Source organism: Blennius ocellaris (assembly GCF_963422515.1).
Source record: "Blennius ocellaris genome assembly, chromosome: 8".
Classification (NCBI taxonomy): Eukaryota; Metazoa; Chordata; class Actinopteri; order Blenniiformes; family Blenniidae; genus Blennius; species Blennius ocellaris.
The window spans coordinates 10,401,319-10,424,477 of NC_137657.1; the positions used below are offsets into that span (position 1 = coordinate 10,401,319).

General features: G+C 43.9%; 2 protein-coding genes across 2 annotated transcripts; one reads left to right on the forward strand and one right to left on the reverse strand.

Annotated features, from left to right (window-relative positions):
- The first annotated feature begins 372 nt into the window (after positions 1-372).
- pdp1 (pyruvate dehydrogenase phosphatase catalytic subunit 1) lies at positions 373-9,567 on the forward strand. The gene is made up of 9 exons (XM_080501681.1): positions 373-474; positions 2,649-2,879; positions 2,973-3,140; positions 3,586-3,797; positions 4,097-4,178; positions 5,037-5,131; positions 5,226-5,394; positions 5,668-5,886; positions 7,813-9,567. The coding sequence occupies exons 2-9, from the start codon at positions 2,676-2,678 to the stop codon at positions 8,191-8,193; spliced, it is 1,530 nt and encodes a 509-aa protein (XP_080357807.1). The 5' UTR covers positions 373-474; positions 2,649-2,675; the 3' UTR covers positions 8,194-9,567.
- Positions 9,568-13,277: 3,710 nt separating this feature from the next.
- cdh17 (cadherin 17, LI cadherin (liver-intestine)) lies at positions 13,278-21,418 on the reverse strand (the record flags this gene model as incomplete). Its single annotated transcript, XM_080501334.1, has 18 exons — positions 13,278-13,363; positions 13,496-13,612; positions 14,153-14,263; positions 14,357-14,581; positions 14,663-14,793; positions 15,551-15,795; positions 16,246-16,434; positions 16,530-16,606; positions 16,696-16,902; positions 17,131-17,281; positions 17,369-17,500; positions 17,605-17,810; positions 18,220-18,372; positions 18,662-18,820; positions 19,906-20,041; positions 20,134-20,271; positions 20,861-20,956; positions 21,371-21,418. 18 exons carry the CDS (start codon positions 21,416-21,418, stop codon positions 13,278-13,280), a joined length of 2,607 nt encoding a protein of 868 aa, XP_080357460.1.
- Positions 21,419-23,159: the final 1,741 nt, after the last annotated feature.

Genomic DNA, 23,159 nt, shown 5'->3' on the forward strand with positions numbered 1-23,159 from the left:
ACCTTTACTCCTATGATGGTAAAATACACAGTGCACCTGAAGCACTTCTGTTGCTACTACTACTACTATTATTACTAGTAGTTGTATTTTTACGACCAGTGGTAGTAGAGATGATGTGAGAAAACTTAACTAAAGATCGTAATAAATAAAAGCGTGCTGCTGCCTGTAGTATAAATCGTGCTGTGGATAATGGATAAGATTAATTGCGGCTTTACGGGCCCATTAACGCCACACGTTATCTCTCTGAACTCGTGCTGCCGGGATCTTTAAAAGATTAAACGTGTGATAAAAATAAATGCACTTTCTGGGCGTGAGGAGTCGCTGTGACGCAATCACGTCTGTCAGTGCTCGTCCAATCAGCGCGCAGCCTGTCTGCGGCGCTCCGCTCGCGCTGGGGTGGGAGAGGTACAAGGCTGTGGGGTCGACGGCTCAAAGACATGAACTTAAACAACTTCTCCGCATCTTTCCGTTGAGGTGAGTCCGGCTCTTGTCCCACATTCTCTCGTACTCGCGGTCTTGACTTTTATAAAGTGTCGCTTCTCCGTTATGCAAGCAAACGTTTCCAGTTTGACTAAATGTGATGGGTGTAACCTGGACAGTACTAGCCGCCGTTAGCATGCTTCTGCTTGTTAAATCTTCTCTTTCACCGTCTCCTCCTGCCATGTCGAGGCACTGCTTGTTGGAGTTACTCGGGTCGCAGACTATTCCTCCGTGTCGCGGGGTTGGAAATTCCGGGTTTCTCTCCTAGCAGCAGGGGGAGGGAGGCTGGAGATGTCAATAAACATGGCAACTGCTGAAGCAGAGCGCGCGCTGGGTTTTGTGACTCACCCACAGATTGGGTTTTGGAAGGATTTTTTTTTCTGTCACATCCTGATCCAACACATGGGCAGCCGAGGACATGGCCACTGAGGCTCTGCCTTTCCTCCACCAGAACAGACCGACAGCTTCCACTGAGTGGCTGCAGCTTCATTTAAATTATGTAATGCGGACACAGTATATGGAGAGTTCATCTAGGTCACTGGGCCATTCCCATTCAGAACATTTCTCAAGAACCAAATGTCACGGCTGGATTGTTGCCCAGTCTATTTTTAGAAAGTCTCCTGACCTGGAGAGAGAGAGAGAGAGAGGTGTAACTCAAGCCAGAGGCCAGCTCCAGCTGTGCTCTCTCTGGAGAAGGTTGTATTACTATTCCAGGCCGAACAAACCTGAGATGTCTTGAATCTTCGATACAAAGGTCTGTCATTTTAGTCCCTTTCTGTGTATTACACTTTAACGCTTCCCTACCTGAAACCGGAACTCCTCAGCATTCAGGAGTTGCAATTCCATTCGTCAGACCTTCAGGATTTAGGACATGTTTTTGGTTCCCCAACGTGGTTCCCCTCCAGGGCTGTGTTGCTGAGGCCCTACCTCTTCACCCTACCTCTTCACCCTGTCAGTGTACGACTGCGCTGCCGAACACCCAAGCTGTCATAGAGTGTCAAGTTTGCAGGTGACACAACAGTGAGGGGACACATCACCAACAACGATGGTTCCAATATAAAGAAAGGAGGTGAATCAACAGGAGGTACAGATAAAACAGTACTGCATCATCAATGTGAAAAAAAGGTTTAAGGAGATGATGGTGGAGTTCAGGACGGGCAGACACACCTCCACCCTCAAGCCCTCCCTCCCCTCCACTGAAAATGGGAAGAGCAGCTGTGGAAGTAGTCTCCAGTTTCAAATACCTGCTGTCACAGAGGACGTCACCTGGAGCTAAAACACTGCACGCTCCCTCTGTACAATCACTAACATACCTGCACTTGCACTGACATCACACCTATTTAGCTATGTTTACTCTTGTTTATATAAGATATATATATATATATATATATAAGGTGTCATATATTACTTTTCTCTTTTATTTTGTATCACTTTTCATCTTATTCTTTACCTCACGTGTGCTCTCATGGCAATAAAGAATCCCTGAATGTTTGTCTTATCACAAAATAAACATGTTTTGACATGACGTCTGTGCTGAACAGGGAGAATATTGAATTTAAGCAGTTGCCTGATTCTCAGAAACCACAAACCACATAGTTTGAAATTATTCTTTTCAGACAGTGTTCATGTTGTTGTGACGCTATTTAAAATGATCTTCTTCTTCTTCTGTTAACTTTACATAATTCATTACCTTTTAAGGACCTGAGGTATTTGAATACTTTGAGTTGGATCACGTAGAAGTGAGATGGTAACAGAATTGCTCTTTTCTTTTGCATGGTTGATATTATGTCACACCTAATGCAAGGATTTGTTCTTGTATATGAAAAACAAAAATGCCTTAAGTGTAATTAGAAATGAAACTTTTTGAACACAAGTGTGAAGTGCAGTTAACCAACAGTCAAGTTCTGATTAAAGAATATCAAAAGTTTCTCCTTCAGTCTCAAAGTTGTGTCACACGTTGTTCTTCAGTGGTATTTTGTGTACCAATTTCAGCAGCTTCTCATCTTTTGCTCGCACTTATTCAAAAGTTCCAACTATAAACCTCGTCATGTAATCTCACTCTTTGGGTTTTTTTTGTTGTTCTTTTCGAAATGCTTTGCAACGCGAGCATCCAGTTTTCTTACGAGCTCCTCCAGCTGAACCCATGACCACGATCTCTGCTCCGTCAGGTGTGTGCCCGCCCAGCACCGTCAGCTATGCCCGTGACCTCCCAGCTGCTCCGGGGTTTGCCCCACGCCAAGGTCCTCGCCCCCGCCGTTTACCGGCCGGCTGCCAGACGGCCGTCCCGCCCGGGTCTCCAGCCGCGGAGGAGCTACCAGACGACCCCGGGCCTCCACAGCTACATCCTCACGCCTCCGCAGGTCAACTCCATCCTCAAAGCCAACGAGTTCAGCTTCAAGGTTTGTTTCCGGGAGTCGCATTTGCAAAGGAAGCGGCAGCGGCGTACAGTTTGCGCACTGAAGTTCTCGTCCGTCCGCGTCTGCTGATTCCAGGTGCCGGAGTTTGACGGGAAGAACGTGTCGTCGGTGATGGGATTTGAAAGCAACCAGCTGCCGGCCAACGCTCCCATCGAAGACCGCCGCAGTGCAGCCACTTGCCTGCAGACGCGGGGAATGCTGTTGGGTGTGTTTGACGGCCACGCCGGCTGTGCGTGTGCTCAGGTAAAGGTCATTACTACATTACCGTCACTCGACATCGTGAGCTCCATGTTTTGTATTTTGGACAGACGATTCTCTATTTTGGTTGTTGAAATCTGTCAAAAAATGTATTTATTTTTGTTTAGTATGACTTTATATTTCAGAAATGAATGAACTGAACAAAGCAGGTTATTTATTCATTGCCAACAGGCATTTTTTTTATGTCATGTTTGGAAATGCTTTTTTTTTGTGTGTTGAAATTTACCTGAAAAGCATTTATACTATCCATTAATTTTAATTAAGTAGCTCTTAACTCAATTAATGGAGTAGAGAAAATGTCTTTGTAACTTTATTCATAATAAAGATCAGTTTGTGGTTAATTGCTCCGCTGTATAATGTCAGGTTCACCTTCTTCCCATTAGCTCGCGTGTGTCTTATTGAAGTGTTAAAATTTCTCCTCCTTTTCCAGGCGCTGAGCGAGAGGTTGTTTTACTACATCGCCGTGTCGCTGCTGCCCCACGACACCCTGTGTGAGCTGGAGGCGGCGGTGGAGGCCGGCCGGCCCCTCAGTCCCATCCTGCAGTGGCACAAACATCCCAACGACTACTTCAGCCGGGAGGCGCAGACACTTTACTTCAACAGCCTTCGGACGTACTGGCAGGAGTTAATAGATCTGACCAGGTGGGTTTATAATCGCCCTTCAGAACCGCAACCGCAGCACTTTGTGAAACTACCTCTGTTCATTTATTTAAAACGACAAACACGACGTCCTTCAAGCACTTTTTTTCACTTGGTAAATATTTCAGACTGGATTTCCTAGTTTTTTAAATTTTATCTTCATATGCAGCTTGTGGCTTCATACCCACATCAACATCAACTTGGCCCTCACTTGTTTTGCCAATAGTGCTGTTGATAGTGCTCTCTCTCTCTCTCCCTCTCTCTCTCTCTCTCTCGCTCTCTCTCTCTCTCTGCATTTACAGCCCGGGTGAAGTTCCAGAGACCCGTGAGGCGTTACTGAATGCCTTTAAGAGGCTGGACAACGACATTTCTCTGGAGGCTCAGGTGACGGCTGCTGCTTTAACCCTTCGAGCCCCGAGGCAGTGTTCACATGGTTCTCTTAAACACACAGGGCAGAATTGTGTCTGGAAGCTTCCTGTTTATCTCCTGACTGTACAAAATCTTTATATATCAGTCCATCACGAAAGATTGGGGGAAAAAAAATTTAAATCTAGAACAGGATCATATTACATTCAGCTTTTTTTTTTTAAAAAAAAACAAAAAGCTGAAGTTCTGCTCTGACCTCCACGCATTTAAATCCCTCCTCGAAACGTACCTGTCCAAGATTGCTTTTAATGTTTAAACCGCTTAACTTACACTTTCACACCTGCTTTTTAATTCAGTTTGTTTGTTTGCCTCGTAAAGCGTCTTTGAGTGTCCCGAGAAGCACAACACCAAATAACTTCTCCACCACTTCAGCTGATCACAGCTGACTATGAGCAAACAGCCTGTTCAGGTCACCAGTCCATCACCATGCAAACACTGACAGGCAGGCAGTGTTTGCATTTATGTTTATGTTTGGAAAAAATTGGACTTCTTTTTTTTTTTTTTTCCCCACAGTTTGATTTGACATTTGAAACATGCAGTGGTTAATTTGCCAGCAACTTTGATGCTGCACACAAGATGAATATGACAGCGTGCAGAACGTCCACAGTCACTCTCAGGCCTGGCTGATATCAATTTTTACCGCCGGTTTAGCAGTTGGAGTCACTGACATTCAAGCCTGCATCAAAACTGCATCATCCGTAAATTGGTTCCAGTCACATATTGAATATCGCCTATTAAACCTAGTTGGCGGTTTAAGAAACACGCAAGCAATCCAAATTTAAACTGTCATGATTAATGTTCTCTGTTGTCACGTAGGTCGGCGACCCGAACGCCTACCTGCACTACTGGGTGCTGCGAGTGGCCTTTTCTGGAGCGACGGCCTGCGTGGCCCACGTGGACGGACCCGACCTGTACGGAGAACAAACACCGACCGCTGGATTTTTGACCGAGCGTTTCGTTCAACCCTTTTCTTCATTCACGGTCTTTGTGTCTCCGTTCGACAAGCTTCATAGCGAACTCGGGAGACGCGCGAGCGGTGCTGGGGGTGCAGGAGGAGGACGGCTCGTTCAGCGCTCACACACTCTCCAACGACCACTGCGCCCAGAACGAGGACGAGGTGGCGAGGATACGGGGGGAGCACCCTCCGTCTGAGAGGAAGACTGTGATCCGTCAGGTACTGCATGTTCTCACCTGCTCTTCTTCTTCCTCTTATTTTTTTTCTTATTTTTTTTTTCTTTTTTTTCTTCTTTTTTCTTCTTCTTTTCCTTTTTTTTCTTGTTCTTTTTTCTTTTTCTTGTTCTTTTTCTTCTTCTTCTTCTTGTTCTTGTTCTTGTTCTTGTTCTTGTTCTTGTTCTTGTTCTTGTTCTTCTTCTTGTTCTTCTTCTTCTTCTCCTTCTCCTCTTTCTCCTCACGGCGTGCATTATAAAGACTCGCTCTCTGTCCTCAGGACCGCCTGCTGGGACTGCTCATGCCGTTCCGTGCGTTCGGGGACGTGAAGTTCAAGTGGAGCATCGAGCTGCAGAACCGCGTGCTGGAGTCTGGGCCCGATCAGCTGCATGAAAACGAACAAGCGAAGTTCATCCCCCCGAACTACCACACCCCTCCCTACCTGACGGCCGAGCCGGAGATCACCTACCACCGACTCCGACCGCAGGACCGCTTCATGGTGAGTGCTTGAAAATGCTTCAAACTCTGCAGTGTGAACTTTAAATTAGCTTCATAGCTCCTGAGATGATTCATTTGACCCTCGTTTCTGCAGGTGATCTTTGTGTTGCTTCATTCTTCCGGGGCGGGTTACCATTTCCCTGATGTTTGTGAAAATGTATTTATTCACATGTAGAAGAGGAGGCAAAAAAAAAAAGAAATCTCTTTTTCTAGACGAAGACTACAAGACAAACTTCACCAGCACTTTTATATGGTGACATAGGTGGTCACATGGCTTAACAATAGACACAAGAACAAGGTACAAATGAACTCTGTTTTTAATTATAGATTAAAAGAGTAAACTGAGAATATTGGGTAGTGAATTCCACAACAGAGGAGCCCAAACAGCAAAGCCTTGGAGTGTGGCGTCAGGACTTTGGCTCGTTCTGAAACTCACACTTTGAGAGGGAAAAGTGAACTGGAAGCAGTAAATCACAAGGAGCACTGGTGTGACGTGGTCAGTCCTCCTGGAGCTCCTTCAACTCAACCCAGTCGGGGAGATGTTTAGACGGGTTGTGGCCTTTGTATATTACTGACTATTGATCTAATGTGGAAGGTTCTGAAAAGGTCCACGACCTTTGCCAACGCAGCAGCGCGAAGAAATGATGTGCAAAGTGAGACGGTAAAACCCCAGTGAAGTGAACCGGTCGAAAGAAAGAGCGTTAAAAGATCTACACCAGGTTGGGAGGCTTTTTATGTCAGTTATCCTAAAGTGTGCTGCCCTGTGAGTTTTCCTTCATCAAAATGCTCATATTTAGACTTTTCTTTTTTACAGCAGCCGCTGTAACCGAGGAATCCCTGTCGCATTGTTTACTCCATTGTAATTCAGATCATATCTATTGAAAATGCCAGCATAATAATCCCAGAAGGACATTTAGACTAAAACAAAGCATCATTGCAGGACGGTTGCCGAACACGCGTCACAAATCTGTTCTATGAGCCTTTTGTTTTTGTTTTTTCTTTAAATTTTTGTGTTACAATGTAATTAATGTTCCTAGTAGGAATACAAACCAAGCCGAGCAGAAAAAAAAACCCGGTGACCATTCAACCATCCTGAACACACGATTCCATCCTCTTCACATTGGCGCAGCTTTCTAAACAGCCTTTCATCAGAACGCTAGCTCATTCTAAAAGCAGGTAAAGCAGCCCACACGAGACGCCGCAAAAGCTTTTAGAGCTCCTGAGAACATCAGCGATGGAGGCATCGATTCAAAAGTCTGAAACCCTGGAGGAGTGTGGAGCACCTGGAGTATAATGAAATATAAAGAATTACACGTAATGGATGTGAGGTGACGCTTTTGCAGGGGAGGTTAACAATGACCATCAGCGAAGTGTGTGAGTCACCACTAATTACTCCTGAGAACGGATGAAAAAAATTGCTCCTCGGTGTGGTTGTTATGCGTCAGATGGATTTTTTTTTTCCCCTTCCATCTTTTCTATGCACAAAAAAAAGAGAGAGAAAAAATGAAAGCGTCCTTCGTAAATAGAGAATAGCTTCTTTATTATATGGCCTAATATTCTACAAGAGAGGAGTTTGAAAAGACCTTTCAAGACCTTTCATCAAATGAACATGTGATCTAAAAAAAAAAAAAAAATTCAATGAGCTTCATCTCGTCTCAGCAGCATTAACGAATATCAAATAACTGTTTGGTTCAAACCGCGACTTTCCTCACAGAAAACCAGACAACTGAATGTAAATTAGATGAAATGTACAATCGACGTTTCCTCCCGTCTGCTGGTTTGGAGAATACAATGACTTTTGTTCCCCAGTGTCTGAAAGGACCAACGAGTTTCTGCTCCAGTGTTTTGGTTTAGGAATACTCAAACCTCACAAGTAAGTTTTTTTGTTGTTGTTTTTTCTCACTCTAAGTGTCCTCCCTGTGTGCAGGTGATCGGCTCCGACGGCCTCTGGGAGACCCTCCACAGGCAGGAAGTGGTGCGCGTGGTGGGGGAGTACCTCACGGGGGTGCACCAGCGCCAGCCGCTCACCGTCGGCGGCTACAGGGTCACCCTGGGACAAATGCAGGGGCTGCTGGAGGACAGGAAGGCCCGCGTGTCCTCGGCCTTCGAGGACCAGAACTCGTCGACCCACCTGATGCGCCACGCCGTGGGGAACAACGAGTTCGGCACGGTGGACCACGAGAGGCTCTCCAAAATGCTGTCGCTGCCCGAAGAGCTGGCGCGCATGTACCGCGACGACATCACCATCATCATCACTCAGTTCAACCCGCACGTGGTCGGCTCGCAGAGGCCGGAGGGGCAGTCCTGAGGAGCCGCCGTCTCTCTTGGCCGCTACTATTTTAGCAATATTTGTTATTTTGTATGCAGTGTTGCAGGAATGTCCAGTTTCTTACGTGGATGTAAGGACTGGATCTATGCACCTTGTGCAACATGTTATTTATGCGGCCGGCGTCGTCTGGCTTCTCTCATCGCTGATGACAAACTATTACAAACTCATGTTTGTGCCAGAAGATTCAACCTTCAAGAGAAATGACTGGTTGAAATCAAAGAAATTATCCAAAGAGGATGAAGACAAGTGCAAAGAACGTACAGAGACAGTTTTTTGGGTTTTTTTGACAGGGATTTTAAAGTACCAGTGTGGAGGTCTTACAAGCTCTCTTCACTTTTCTTTTTTTTTTTAAATTTCAATAGAATATATAAATGACAATGAAGTCACCAGTGTATAATCTCAAAGTAAAATTCGTGTTGTTTCACGAGGAAAACACTGAGCCTCCAGAGGACTGGTGATAGTTTCCGAGGCCTCGTCTTTGAAGCGTTTATTGAGGAATATCACCTTGTTGCAGTGTACAATTTGACCGGTAGATGGCACTACACACCACACGGTTAAGGCGAATTGAGTCGCGTGTCAAAATGTATGTGGTGTCGTGGAGGATATAACACTAAACGCCACACACCGGTCTTTAAATGTTGCCGTACTTCTGGAGTTGAACACAATCAGCCTCTGCTGTAAGGGAGATCCAAACTCAAACATACTTTCCTGAAGAACTGACATCACGTGTGCCTGTTTGTCCGTCTGTCAGACTTTTGTTGTCGTCCAGCGTGTCTTGATTTGCACTTCCAACGTAGTGTGAATGTAGAAAGTTGTTAATTCTCGTTCTTCGTTAACACAGGTTCAGTCAGGTCAGGTTGAAATGCCGGTTTGGAGTCTCAAGGTGTTCATACTATGAATACTCTATAACTTCCTGCTGCAGTGGCTCTTATGCTATGAATCTCCAGTGAAGCTCAATATCTGACGCACAACATTGAATCATTTACTACGAATCCACCACATTCTATATAACACAGGCCTGCTGGAGTTCTTCTGTTTGTTCATGAACCACAGCTTCTTCTTAAGACATTTCTGGATGCATGCTTTTTTTAAAGATCATTAATAGCACAACTTTGTTAACTCGTGGGGGTTTCTCATTAACACAAGTGGTGAAAGCAAACTAATGGACACAGTTGATTCCCAGAGTCATGGCTGTGTGTTAGATTGTATTTAACATGAATGAGCAGAACGTAGATGAGAAGGAGGCTGTGGGTATTATTCATCATATATTTGTTGGCTTCTATGTATAAATTATAACTTATATGGATTAGCTTTTATATACATGGAATGGTTTAATAAAATCTTAAAAACACACATCCTGGTCTTTCTTTTGTTTGTTGAATTGTATTTTAGGCCTTTAATATATGAAGATATCAGGTTTAAAGTGTAAAACTGACCAGAATCTTTTTTTTTTTTTTGCACAATTTACAGCTAAAAAATACTATGCTGTGCACTTCTGGCTGGATTTTTTGTGCAATAATATAGTCCAAGCAATGCATGATTTAAAAAAAAAATGCATTGTAGAATGTAAGAATGTAGAATTTCGTTAAGTGTACTGTAAGACTTTAGTGCTCAAATTTGTCATTTTCAGGAATCCCATATAAACATAACCTGCTCTACACTTATCTGAATTTGAAGAAGTATTTAATGTTAAATCGTTAATTTGAAAAGAAATGGTCAGTTTCCCTGTAAAGGGTGAAAACAGTAGTTGTGTTTACAGCCACTAGAGATCGCTATAGAGCCAAATAAGACAAGTTTAAAACAAACCATCTGAAATATTGACATCAAAATGATCCTCTGTGCAAAAGCTGCACTTAGTAAATTAAGATGTAGGATCAAAAAGAGTTCAGATGTAGAGTTACTGTTGACCTCAACACCTAATTAAAAATAACCCACTGCAGTGTGAGTAAGTTACAGGTGTTTTTTTTTTTTTCAAACTGTAGGTTTTGATCTATAGTTCTATATTTCCCTCAGCCACCATGCTCACAAACACTCCTCAGCCTCGTCCCCGACACTCTCGCTGTTTTCGTACTTGAATTGTATAACTTCCAGACCCTGTTTTGTATATCATGTGAAAAATGGGTATTAAGTCAGTTACATCAGCTGAGGATCTAAATGTGAAACGTGGAACTTCTCATGAACATCATTGTTACCATTTTAAAGCCTTTTGCCAGATTAAATGCTTATGAAAACATGAAATACTTACGTGCATCAACTATAGCATCCACTTACAGTATATCCTCTTGAGGAGATTAAAAGCAGTTAAATAAAACATATTAAATAAAAAACCTATTTGTTCTCTTTTGTCCGTTCTTTTCGAGGCACTGTGTGTGTGTGTGTGTGTGTGTGTGTGTGTGTGTGTGTGTGTGTGTGTGTGTGTGTGTGTGTGTGTGTGTGTGTGTGTGTGTGTGTGTGTGTGTGTGTGTGTGTGTGTGTGTGTGTGTGTGTGTGTGTGTGCGTGCGCGAGATCAACTCGTTATATTTAGGCATCATTTACACAGTTTACTTGGAAAATACACCATGTTTTAGTCACTTACGGGCCTCATTTCCTCTTCAGTGGAGGCGTTTGTCCTGGAAAACCTCTTGAAAGCAACCTGAGTGATAGTTGTTTGTTTTTTTTAATGAAGTATATTTCTAAGCTTGTAATTTACCCCTGGAGCTGTAAGACAAAGTGTGCTTTGTAAGACAATCGCCCTGCGTATTCAGGCTGACTCACTTCAATAGTCGACACTTGATCTACAATTTCACAACAGAGGCACTGAGCAACCAGTTAAAACAAAGAAACAGAACGGTGGATGCAGCTGCAGCTCTGTTATGTACGTTAGCTGTGTGTGGGCCCAATAAATTCAACCAAGATCATATCTTGATTTGTTTCTTTAGTTTTTTTTTTAACATATATTTCATGATTATTTCTTGAGCTGTGTTTTTCAATACTAGGCATGGAAATCACTAGTCTCTGTACTTATATATTGAAGTTACATTCACTTGGACAATTTAAGATTTAAAAAGTGTTTTTAAGGCAAATACTACGTGTCCTCAAATGGTTTATACGGAACTCTTTAACTCTTCAGGCTTTACAGTGTGTGTAAGATCACGATGGAACTTCTATATTAGGATAAGAGGCTTCTCTACTGCTGGGGGGGGGGGGGGGGGGGGACAGTTGTGGGGGTGGTGATGACAAGGTTTTGATATGCAACGTCATCCATCACATTATTTGCACTAAAGTTCCATCCCACCTCTGCTCCTCTGTCCCTCAGCTGTTCAAAGGAAAACCGCGTGTGTGTGTGTGTGTGTGTGTGTGTGTGTGTGTGTGTGTGTGTGTGTGTGTGTGTGTGTGTGTGTGTGTGTGTGTGTGTGTGTGTGTGTGTGTGTGTGTGTGTTGCTTTGGAGAGAGTTGCTGGGACACAGTTAGAGAAAGAGTCCAGACATAAACAGTGGACAAGCAGCATGTTGAGTTGATTTCGAGACTCGGCCCCCGACACTCTTCTCCACGTTTGGCTTTTAGGAGTTACACCTCACTGTTTGATGACTCATTCTCCACACACACACACACACGCGCACACACACGCACACACACGAATGTCGCTGCACATGTTGCATGTTAATGATTTTCTTTTTTTCACGCTTTGCTCTCACATTGTGTGTATATGTGATGTTTTTTTTTTTTGTGCCTGTTTTGTGTGTCGCCGGCTCTTTGTGTTACATAAAAGCCTTAAAAGCCACCAATCAAGCCTTCCTCCTTTTCAGCACCACTAACAATCTGTGTCCTGTCTCCAACTGTCAAAGAGATGACTCAGAGCATCCCTCTGTGTAGCCGCCGCCGCCTCAGCAGAGCGGCCTTGACTGCTCAGCCGCGGACCAGCGGGGGAACAACAAATGGTAGCGACTTTAAACGCAGAGTGAATGTTGCTAAATGACCCAGACAGAAGGCTGCCTGGAGGCCAAGGCGGTGGAGATAAGTGGTTCACATCCACCTGAGGCCAGATGGGCCTTATGTCACCCGTCACCTGCTGCCCCACGGGCGTAGCGCTGACATGTGGATGCGTTTGTGAAGAGACGACGTGAAAACCCAAGTGGCTCCCAGTTGCTTTGTTTATTGACAAACAGGGTAGTAATTACACCATACAAACAAAAACAAAACAAAAACAACAACATAATTGCTGCTTCTCTGAGTTGACAAGTTTTCTAACCAGTTGTTGCATAAGAGTTTTTGAGTATATTCAAGCAGAACAATGCAAAAACAACACAATAAGCCAGGAGCCAGAAAGAATACCTGGATCATGATAGGAGTTTAAACTGCTAACGGAACAAAGTGACTCTGGGGAAGATTTTAATAAATTAAGGCAACACGATACATGAATGTGTGATTGGCATGGAAGCACCTACAAGATTAATTCAATTTGCATTTAAAAATAAAAGAAAGAAGAAAAATAAGTTTGCGCAACACCTATAAATGAATTCTGTCATGTACGTTTAAAAAAAAAAAGAAAAAAAAAAAAGCAACTGTACTTATGAGGAATAATTCAGTTTTTAAGCTTAAAATTTAAGAACGTGTTCATAATCTGTGGTTTTCTTCATGAAGCCTTCATGGAATTATTTGACAAATTTATGTAAAAGTAAATCAAACAACAGAAAACACTATAATGAGTCCATGATGTGATTATACATTGTGACTGTGATTAAAACGTGTGTATTTAATGGACACTTAGGTGCTTTTACCTGCTCCTCAGAAACATAGAAAATTCAGTTGAATGTGTCTTAAAAGACATATCTCATCCATGAAGGACTGGTGATAATGTATGTTGCACAAATTGCAAAGCCTTTTAAAGGTGCAGCATGTCAAACTTGAGTCCTGATGCTTTTGTGCATCAGGTGGGAGTAGTGAGTTACTGGAATACTCAGTTTATCGTCAGGGTTCCAGTTAGTTAGTTTAGGTTTAAATGAAAATAAACAAACAATTCATACTTTCCCTTTTTTTGGAATTTATTGAATTTGAAGATATAAATAAATCTCTCAAAATAACTCTACATGATGGCGTTCCTCTCTTCCTCCTCGTTTGGGGTTTTCTTGCTTTTTTTACTACGTTTGATGACGACAATGAAGACAATGGCTGCAAAACGAGGAGACAAAATATAATTTTAAAAAAAAACACGAGTCAGTTGAAGCAGGGACTGAAGCAAAACCACAAAAGTTCCCATTCTGTTGGTTTTACGTGAGATTTGATTTTCTACATCGGTCTTACCACAGAACGCCATGATGCCGGCCAGGATCCCAATGGTGGCTCCCATTCCAAACTTAAATCCGTGTTTCCCCGGCTGCACGTAGCAGTATCCCAGTTCTGTGCAGTTACACACTTTGACTGTCATGGAGACAGGACACACCAGTCAGAGGAAAGCAGTTAGAAGGGTGTCACAGCATGCACTTTTTTCAACATGCGGAAGAATTGCAGAAAACGGTGGATGTGACACAGGTGGTGTAGCAGGCCGTCCTGCAACCTGCTCAGATGCTTTTGTTGCCAATAGTTTGTGAATAAGATTAGTTGAAGCTTTAAAAATAGCCATGTAAGTTCATTTAATTTACATTTTGATGGATGGAGGTCTTCGCTGTTTAACCTTGTGAACCTTTTCTGTTCTAGATCCGTAAAAAAAACAAAAAACTGCTTGTCAACTATTACAAAACACGTGTATGTGTGTGTTGGAAACTCTCACATACACACTCACTCAGGCTATATGGTAACATTGTGGCATTGAGGACACAAAGAAATATTCCACGATATATGAGTTCAGTCTGCTGGTGAAGTAGCTTCAATCAGATTTTTTTTTTTTTTTTTTTAAATCTAATTGGTGTGGAGATATGCAGACAATCCATTAAGCTTAAGTAAACTAATTAATCCACTAACCTTCAAACTTGTGTGTAATGCCCATCCCTGTCTTGTCTTTGACGTCGATGAGAATCGGGAAAGTTTTATCCTCAGTTGGGATTTTCTTCAAGACCAGTTCAGCTGATGTTTCTGCATAACAAACATAAAGAGGGGGGGGCAGAAAAGGTTTCTCTCACACACATCTATCGATCCATGCTGTCATATTACATTTGGCTGGCGTACCATCAAGTTTGCGCAGCTCCCAGTTGGGGGACTTCTTTCCGTGTTTGAAGGCAAAAGTGAACGGCTGGGAAAAAGGCTCGTCGTCCGCATCCCGGGCCTTGACCACCACAGGTTTGGGGCTCTTCAAGCAGATGAAAGCTTGACTTTCCACCAGCTGGGGGATGTTGTCGTTCACGTCCAGCAGCGTCACATGCACAACGCGCTCAGTGGATTTCTCCCGGTTGCCTTTTGAGGGAAATCAGAGCGTGTCACTGAAGCGGTTCTTGTCCTTTTACATCCTGGGTGTTTCGTTTCGTTGTGTCTCACCCTTCTCATAGACAGTGACGGTGACGTCGAAACGCTCCACTATCTCTCTGTCCAGCTGTTTCTTGGTTCTGATCTCTCCCGTAGACTCGTCGATTTCCAGCCAGCCGCGAGAGTCGCCGTCTAACTTAAAACTGCACACAGACAAACAGTTATGCAACCATCAATCGGCTGTTTCCTGCACATGTCGTGGTCCAAAAACACCAAACAAGCAGCCAGTTCTCTATTCTGATGCACCGGAAGAACACTTAAACTGTACGTGGTTGTTTTTGTTCAGTCTGGGAAGGGAAGAGTCACATCGATTTTAAAACAATGTTCATTTCCTCCAGCTGAAAAACTCAAAACACATCTAATACATCAGTGACGTGACGATATGACCTTCAAGGCCATTTTTAAAAGTCCTGTAGATAAATTCTACAGATCAATAAGTCGAATAGTGATGCTGGTATATGCTTGTAAAGTTGTGACGGAATAAATCTTTGTTAAAAGGGAGTAATGAAGTTATGATTTCTGTTTGTTGTTTATTATTGTTGGTAGAATACAAGGGGTACAGGATTACTGCCCTTTTAAAGATGTAATCTGAAACACTGGCAATAAAATAAAATAAACAAAACTGATCATAATAATACTTCATCTCATCCAGGAGTTAAAAAGTGAATTATTAGAAACAATTTTTCAGCCGAGCTGTCAGAACTGTGTCGGTCGCTCTAATGAATGAATCACTAAAGTTACACCCAGACATTTTGTGGTTCATCAAAATCATTCGTTTAGGCACTGATGACAACGGTAAGAAATACAGACGCTCTGCCACAGAAATAAATAGTAAAGTTCTCCCATAAACTTCATTACATTTTAACTCAGTACTGCCAAAAACCATCATATTGTTTTTACCCGATGTCTTTGCCTTCTGGGTCTTTGGCCTCCACGACGAGGAGCACGGATCCCTTCGTGATGTTCTCAAACACGGTCACGTCCAGAATGTCCAGGCTGAACTCCGGGGCCTCGTCCACGTCGGTGACGGTCAAAAAGACGGAGGCGGTGGATTCGCTGTCGTACTCCAGACCCCTCATCAGTGGCTCGGGGTTGCGAGCATCAATCTGGAGATTGTAGGTGGGAGACGACTCGAAGTCCAGAGGCTGTGGGGGGGGGGATGGAGGAGGAGGAACTATTTAGAAGTAGTGGAGGGCAGACATGGTGGTGATTTGATCATTCTTCACCGAGGTATCTGCTGTCTGCTAATCCAGCTCGGGCTTGATTCAATAGATAAAACCACTGGACTCAAACAGTAAAGCTAAACTCTAATTAAACATTTGTGAGCAATAAACCAGTTTCACACTGGTTTTTTAGACCATCAATAAATAATCACTAGCTACTTCAACCAGTTATTCAGGCAAAATCTGAGCATATTTGATGGTTCCATACCTTTGGAAGATAACTAATCTAGTAGTAAATGTCACTAATTATCACTATTTCAGATTTAGTTCTAGTTGCAGCAACTGTTTCCAGCATGTTGTAAAAATACAAACGGACAAAATACAACAAACTGAGATCCAAGCCTCTGAGTGGACACTTTAAATCTTGGAGACCTTAGCAATGACCAGATGACCGACACCGTTGCCGTCGGTTTCCACGGTGAAGACTTTGTCGTCGTCGCCTGCGGAGATGTGGAACTGGATGAGGGAGCTGCCGCTGTCGGGGTCGTCGGCGTCGGTGGCGCTGATGGTCAGCACGGTGTGGCCCACTTCAGTGTCCTCTGCCAGGGTGTGGCTGCCATACTACACACACACACACACACACACACACACACACATAGTGAACGCATCAACCAGCGAGACGATAAAAAGAGTGTGTACGGCATTCCAACACTCACATCGGTCTTCTCAAACAGCGGCAGCTCGTTGTTGACGTCAATGACCTTGATGAGGACTTTGCAGTCGGTGCTGAATTCTGTGGGTCAGAGGTCACCAGTTTTTGTTTCACCATGGGGGTGAAAATCGATTCCAAAAACTGCTTCTGTGGGTCCGGCGCGTTACTACCTGAGTCGCTGACTTTGACAACGAGGTTGTAGATCTGGTGCTCTTTGCGCTGCAGCATGCGCAGCGACTGGATGCGCCCGGTGTGGTCGATGGAGAAGACGGTGGGTGTGGTGACGGGGCTCTGGGACACGATGGTGTACGTCAGCTGGGCATTGAGGGTCCCGGCTTCGTCGTCGTCGTGGGCCGTCAGGTTTCCTATCGGACTGCCTGGAATGACAAAGACCACATATTGAGTTATTTTAATGATGGGTTATTTGAAGTGATCTTAAATGGGAGTTAAAGATGTTTAAAAAAACAAACAAACCATGAGACAGAGAGACTGAAGCATACAGGAAAAGTGAAGGCCAGACAGAGAAAAGTATTTTCTTAACAACCTTTGAGAACACTGTCTTGCTCTGGAGGCTGTTATGTAATAGTCATTCAATCACATCTTACCTACAGGCTCGTTTTCTTGCACCTCAAACACACTCTCCACATTTTCACACACTGGCATGTTGTCATTCTCATCCTTCACCAAGACTAGAATTTCCATGGGCGGATCCACGTCTCTGTCGTGGTTGTCCTTCGCAAAGACGACCAGGATGTACTTGAAAGCAGACAAAACAGGGGTTTAAGAGCAACTCAGAGCAAATCCTATCTGTGTGAAGTATTTAATGCAGCAACGTGTTTCTACCATGTCCTTCTCCTCTCTGTCCAGCTCCTCCGTGACCACGATGTCCCCACTCTCCCTGATCTGGAAGGGGAATTTTATGTCTCGTTCCTTCTGCGTTACGGTGTAGATGGCGTCGGGATCGTTAGACTGGACCTGGATGTCGAGAGGGACGGGAGGGGACCGTAAAAGACTGGTCGCTCAAAGCAAATGTAGAAATGGATAAAGGGTGAGAGTTCCAACATGTCTATCTAACACACCTTAGCAATCACTACTGGGTACGATTCCTTCAGGTTCTCTTTAACGGTCAGTGGTCCAGGATTCACCCACAGGTTTTGCTGCACGACAATGTGCACTTTGGCGTTTCCACTCAGCGCAGTATTTGAAGCTCCTCCCAAGTCTTGCACGTGCACGAGCAGGGTGAAGTCTGGGTCTTCCAGGGGGTCGACGTTTTGCCTCCTCATCTCTGAGACATGGGAGGGAGGGGGAGGATGGAAGTCACCATGAGAGACCCAGCACGGCTGACAAACGTTGGGGGATCATGAAAACCTCTCAACACGGCTCTAATTTTGAAGAGGAAGAGTCACGTGGACTCAAGCTCCAACAGTCTCACCCCGATGAACTCATCAACTTAACACCCAATAAGTCACGTGACCACTATTAATCGCCGGCAGTGCTTCATTACAGCGTGTGTCTCTGTTGACATCAGCGCAGTTCATCAGTCACGAGTGAAGAGCTTTTAAGGAGAATGCTCATCCTTCAAGCAGAAGGCTTTTCAAGAACTGAGAAGGGAAAATAGTAACAAACGATATGTCTGTCCTCTAATTGGTGAATAAGCGACAATTTGTCCGGTGCATGTTTATGTGGAAACACACCTGCTCTCTCCACGCAGGTGAAAAAGGGGTTCTTGTCATAGGGGACGCTCTGCGCCGTACAGTACTCGTCAAACTTCTTCTTCAGGGACTCGGTGCCCTGCTCTTCTCCTTTGGCGTACTGGATGCCCTCTCGAGCCTTCAGCATCTTCTCACCTGTTCAAAAGACATTATGATCATTCATCCTCCAATAGTCACAAGCGTACGTTGGAGGCCTGAGAGTCATTCACATGCTCAAAGCAATCGGAGATCAGCGTCACGCGACATTTAGGCGCCGTGCCTCCAGTCACCATTTAATCTTGAGCAGCCCAAGATGAGCTGCGTAATCTGGATTTACAGTGGCACTATACTGCCAGATTACAGGCAGAGAGGGACAGATTACAGACTTTCCCCACAGATGCGGCTCCCAGTCGCGGCCCCTCCGTGTCGTGTTTATGGGCATCACCTTGCTCTGTGGTGGAAATGTCTCCGGTGACGGGGTGAATCTGGAACAGGAGGACGTGGTGCTTGTTGGGGATCTGGCTCACCAGGCTGTACCTCAGGTCGGCGTTGGGCGTCTCGGGGTCGTCCAGATCCGACGCAAACACCCGAGTAAATGGTGCGCCTGGAACCGCGGGCAGAGATTAAACAGAGAAGTGATTCAGGCCAACGTGGCGAAATACTGCTCATTGCACCTGGGTAATAAAAATACATGGAAAGTGTTTATATTTAAAACAGTAAACAGTAAAACCTGCTGCCAGAGAACAAGATGCTTTAGTTATTCTCTGAATGTCCTCTTTCTGTTCGGCTCTCCAACATCCTGCAGCAATAAACTCATTGAATCTTTATTTACGTTATATTACACTTAGATATCTCCTGTCCTGGGCCTGATTTGCAACATCTTCCCTTCCACATTTATCCAAAAAACCTTTTTCAAACCCTTGTTTTTATTGATTTTATTGATTTTAGTCTACTTTTATACTTTTAAATGAACAAATGCACTGTTTAAATCATTTCAAACAATGAATAATAAATAATCATGATGTACTATGAAGTATAATCCCGTTGTCATGATGAATGAAAAATCATTTGTTGATTAATTTGATGCACTCTTTATTCAAAACGTGCTTTTGGAATATGAGCACGTGATTTAAAGTTTAGTTTAGTGGACTAAACTACGGCAGAAGGGAAATATCACCAAAATAGCAAGAAACAAGTGAACAGCCTTGTTGGCTGACCATCTGCCCACTCAGCCCACATAGTCCTCTCACCCATTAGTGACCGAGCCTGATGCCGTGCGGGCAGCCCCTCTATATTTGTCCTGTGATGATGGGGGACATCACATAGTTATGCCAAGAGGACCCCATGTGTACTTTTCCATTGTGACCCACATCCACCGTCCAGCCATCTCATCCTTGAACCCCCATGATCAGTTGAAATTGTGTTTACTGTGTTTTCTTTTGTCTAACCTAATTTGCAAATCGAATTCATGACTCACTCATTTTGCCATTAGTGACCTGACGAGATCCCACGCAGGGGGATAAAATACTTGACCCAGACAATGGGCCCATTTTGAACCCATATCCATGGACCACTGATTGTTTCTGGGTGGCGACAATGAGCCCATTTTAGTTTATTTATCTAACATTGTCTCCGCCGCCCCCTCATTTTCTTTAAGTACGTAAAACACACATACACACACAAACATACCTGATTTGCTGTTTTCTCGAACCATGGCTGTGTAGGTGCTCTGGTTGAACACCGGAGCGTTGTTGTTGACGTCCAAAACATTTATGGTGACATAAACTGGGCCGTCTACGACTTTGTCACCTGCCAGGGCCTCCACCTGGAGACACATGGTTACGCATTCAAACACAATTGTGCAGGAGTTCTCGATGTAACGCTGCGGTGATTCAAAAGACGAAGAGTTTGTGCTACCATAGCGATGAAATGGTCATCTTCAGACCAGTCCAGGGGTGTTTCCAGGAAGAGCCAGCCATCTTTTGAAACTCGGACGTGGTTCCTTCCTTCTCCACTCAGCCTGAAGCCATCCACATTTGGATCTTTCACAATGAACTGTTTGATACACACACAAAGCGGAATTTTGTATTATATATATAGATACGTCAAATTACTCAAAGCTAGCATGTTTTCAAAAGTAGAAGTTTTAATGCCTGCACTATATTCCAAATTACTTACAAATCCTATTAGGAATTAAATCGATTCAAGTTTTTTTTTTTAAATGCAATATGAAAGTATTTTTCTTCTTTCTAAATCTATACTGTTATTAATGATTCAAAGTAAAACAGCATTAAACTTCTGCCACCTGCGAACATGGAACTACTTTATGAAAACCTACTGCACGTAAAACTGAAGTTCTACATATGAAAGGCTTTAAAATGAGTAACGGAAGAAGAAGGGTCAAGATCCTCAGCTCTCTTGCAGAATTGCAATATTCTTTAAAAATTAATTTGCATGTCCACGTGCACATGACGGATAACTGCTGAGAAGAAGACAAAATGTAGTGGACCAGACGGATGAACAGCAGTCTCAAACTGCTTTAAAGTGAACACACTGATGGCAAAAGCTTTTCCTGCAAGGTGCTTGGCTTCAGGAGCTTTAACACTGCCTCAGCAGCCGTGTGTGTGTGTGTGTGTGTGTGTACCTGATATAAAGGGAAGGGCACTGGTGTTCCCTCGGGCACGTCCAGCATTGTGTTCTCGAAGGGGCCCTTCTTCTCCTCCAGGTCCATCCCTCCAGCCTGCCGCCACACAAGAACAGAGGACAAAGGTCTGACGCGGCTACGGGTTGATTGGAAATGAAACCCTTCACGCTCATGTTGGCATTCAACACTGTCGCGCTGCGTTTTAGCTGAAAGCAGTCAAGCATTGATAGGACGTTTTTACAGCCCAGTTATTTATTGATCAAAAATGGCACGACAGTGGGCAAATTCAGATTTTTTTTTTTTTCCTCTCCTGGATGAGGATCAAAGTCTGCACACTTTGAAACAGTGCTCGGTAACATTTACACTTCCCAATGCAGCAAACATATTCCTGATGAGAATAAATCGGGACGGGGGATATTTCACGGGTCTTTTCGCAGGTTCATGTGTTTTGAATGTTCATTACATGAATATTTATTTAGAAGACAGCAGTTGGCAGTGTTATGTACTCACTATGCTGCACAGCAAGGGGAGCAACAACAGATGCACCGCGGGAGTCATGATCACCGTCTGCGAGCGATGACGAGGTGGATGGAAGAAGGAGAGGAAGAGGAGGAGGAGGAGGAGGAGGAGGAGGAGGAGGAGGAGGAGGAGGAGGAGGAGGAGGAAACGTTGGGAGAAAAAGAATTAATACACGTTGGGAAGGAAGACTAGAGATCACAATATTGATCACTGTGCTTCTGATCAATGAACCGCAGAACAAACGAGTGTTCACTGTTGACATTGAGAAACACGGTTCGTGTAGAAACCTTTTAAAGCCCGCTGCCCCTCAGTGCAATATTACTTTCAGTTAGGTACAGTATGTTATTGATTCACAAAGCGAGCGGCTGCGTAGAGGAAATGTGTCCTCTGTCCTTGAATTCACACATGGGCTGGCTATCTCGCTCTCTAAGGCCTCATACTTTGAGCTTAATGGGAACGTGAAGGACGTCCGGGCGTGACTCCACCTCCGCTACCAGGTGACCAACCCACTGCAGTGCAAAGGAGAAAATGAAAGCCAGAGGTCCGACACCGAAGGGCGATTCAAAGATTCTTCTATTGTTTTTAAAACTCCCTTTTTTTATCATTAATATATCACGGAGTTTTGTCAATTTCACGCTGTGATTGTTGATATTTTAGGGATAATTTACACGGATTGTAAAATGACTGAACTACTAGAATGTATAAGTGATACACAAATAGGAGTATTAACAGTAACATAGTAGAGGATTTCTTTCCAAAGTGAGTTGAGTACAGTTCCTAGAGGATATAAGGCCCTCTTGAATTGCACTGTAATTTGCATTACAAGTGAATCTGAGTCCAAAAAAAATAAATGTATTTTATTTTTAAGTTTGCAGCCAGTGTGGATGAAAACTCTTGCATTTACTCCATCGGTCCTACCGGTTGTTATTTACGCTGAACATGGTCAATAATTGAAGCCTCGTAAAACATTAAATGTGACTTTTGACCAGTATACTGTATGACTCAGAACCTTCAGTCCAAGCCTTTTAACCACATATTCAAAAAGATACAATCAGAATGACCACTGATCATGAAATAACTCTGCTTAACACTCGGTCACGATCAACACACGGATCAACAGCTTGACTGTATTAAACAAGAGTCTCAGACAAGCGTCAGTGAGGAACGTGTTGAAAGTGTGTGCAGTGCCGTCGGCAGCGACACGGGGAAGGCGACCGATCGAGTGAAGGTGACTTTGAGTCATGACTAATGACCTTTTTGTTGCGCCAGACACTTTAAAAGTCGACCCCGCTCACTGCCACACCCTACCAATGGAAACTTTAGCAGGAGCCGCCAGGAAGCTTTCGCTGATATTTACAGTATCTCTCCACTTAGTTCCACCTCTCTGCTGGACGATTCACATTATAGGAGCTCCTTCGCTGCCTTTATTCACATACGAGACTTGCGAGGATTAAATAAACGTCCACTGAGGGAATTAATCATTGTACATGTTTTTACGAAGAGTCAAAGACACTGGTATATATGGGCTGTGCCCCGTTTGCAGGCCTCACTGGGTGACCTTTGGCTGAATGTTCTCCAGGAGCTTTAACTTTGAAATGAGTGTCCAGCGCAAGAAACTTTACAGAAAAAGTGTCAGATGTTGAGGACAAAACCAAGGAGCCCTCTGAAATGTTGAGGTCAGCAGTCCGATACTGTATGTCTCACACTGAGGCCCTGCCAAAGTCAAGTCAAGATCACCAAGCTTCTACAATAATCTGAGAGCATCTGACACATTCAACAC

Coding starts and splice junctions, on each gene's coding strand:
- pdp1 (XM_080501681.1), top strand. CDS start 2,676: ATGCCCGTGACCTCCCAGCTGCTCCGGGGTTTGCCCCACGCCAAGGTC. Junction 3,798..4,096: donor GAGTTAATAGATCTGACCAG/GTGGGTTTATAA, acceptor CTGCATTTACAG/CCCGGGTGAAGTTCCAGAGA. Junction 5,395..5,667: donor GGAAGACTGTGATCCGTCAG/GTACTGCATGTT, acceptor CTCTGTCCTCAG/GACCGCCTGCTGGGACTGCT.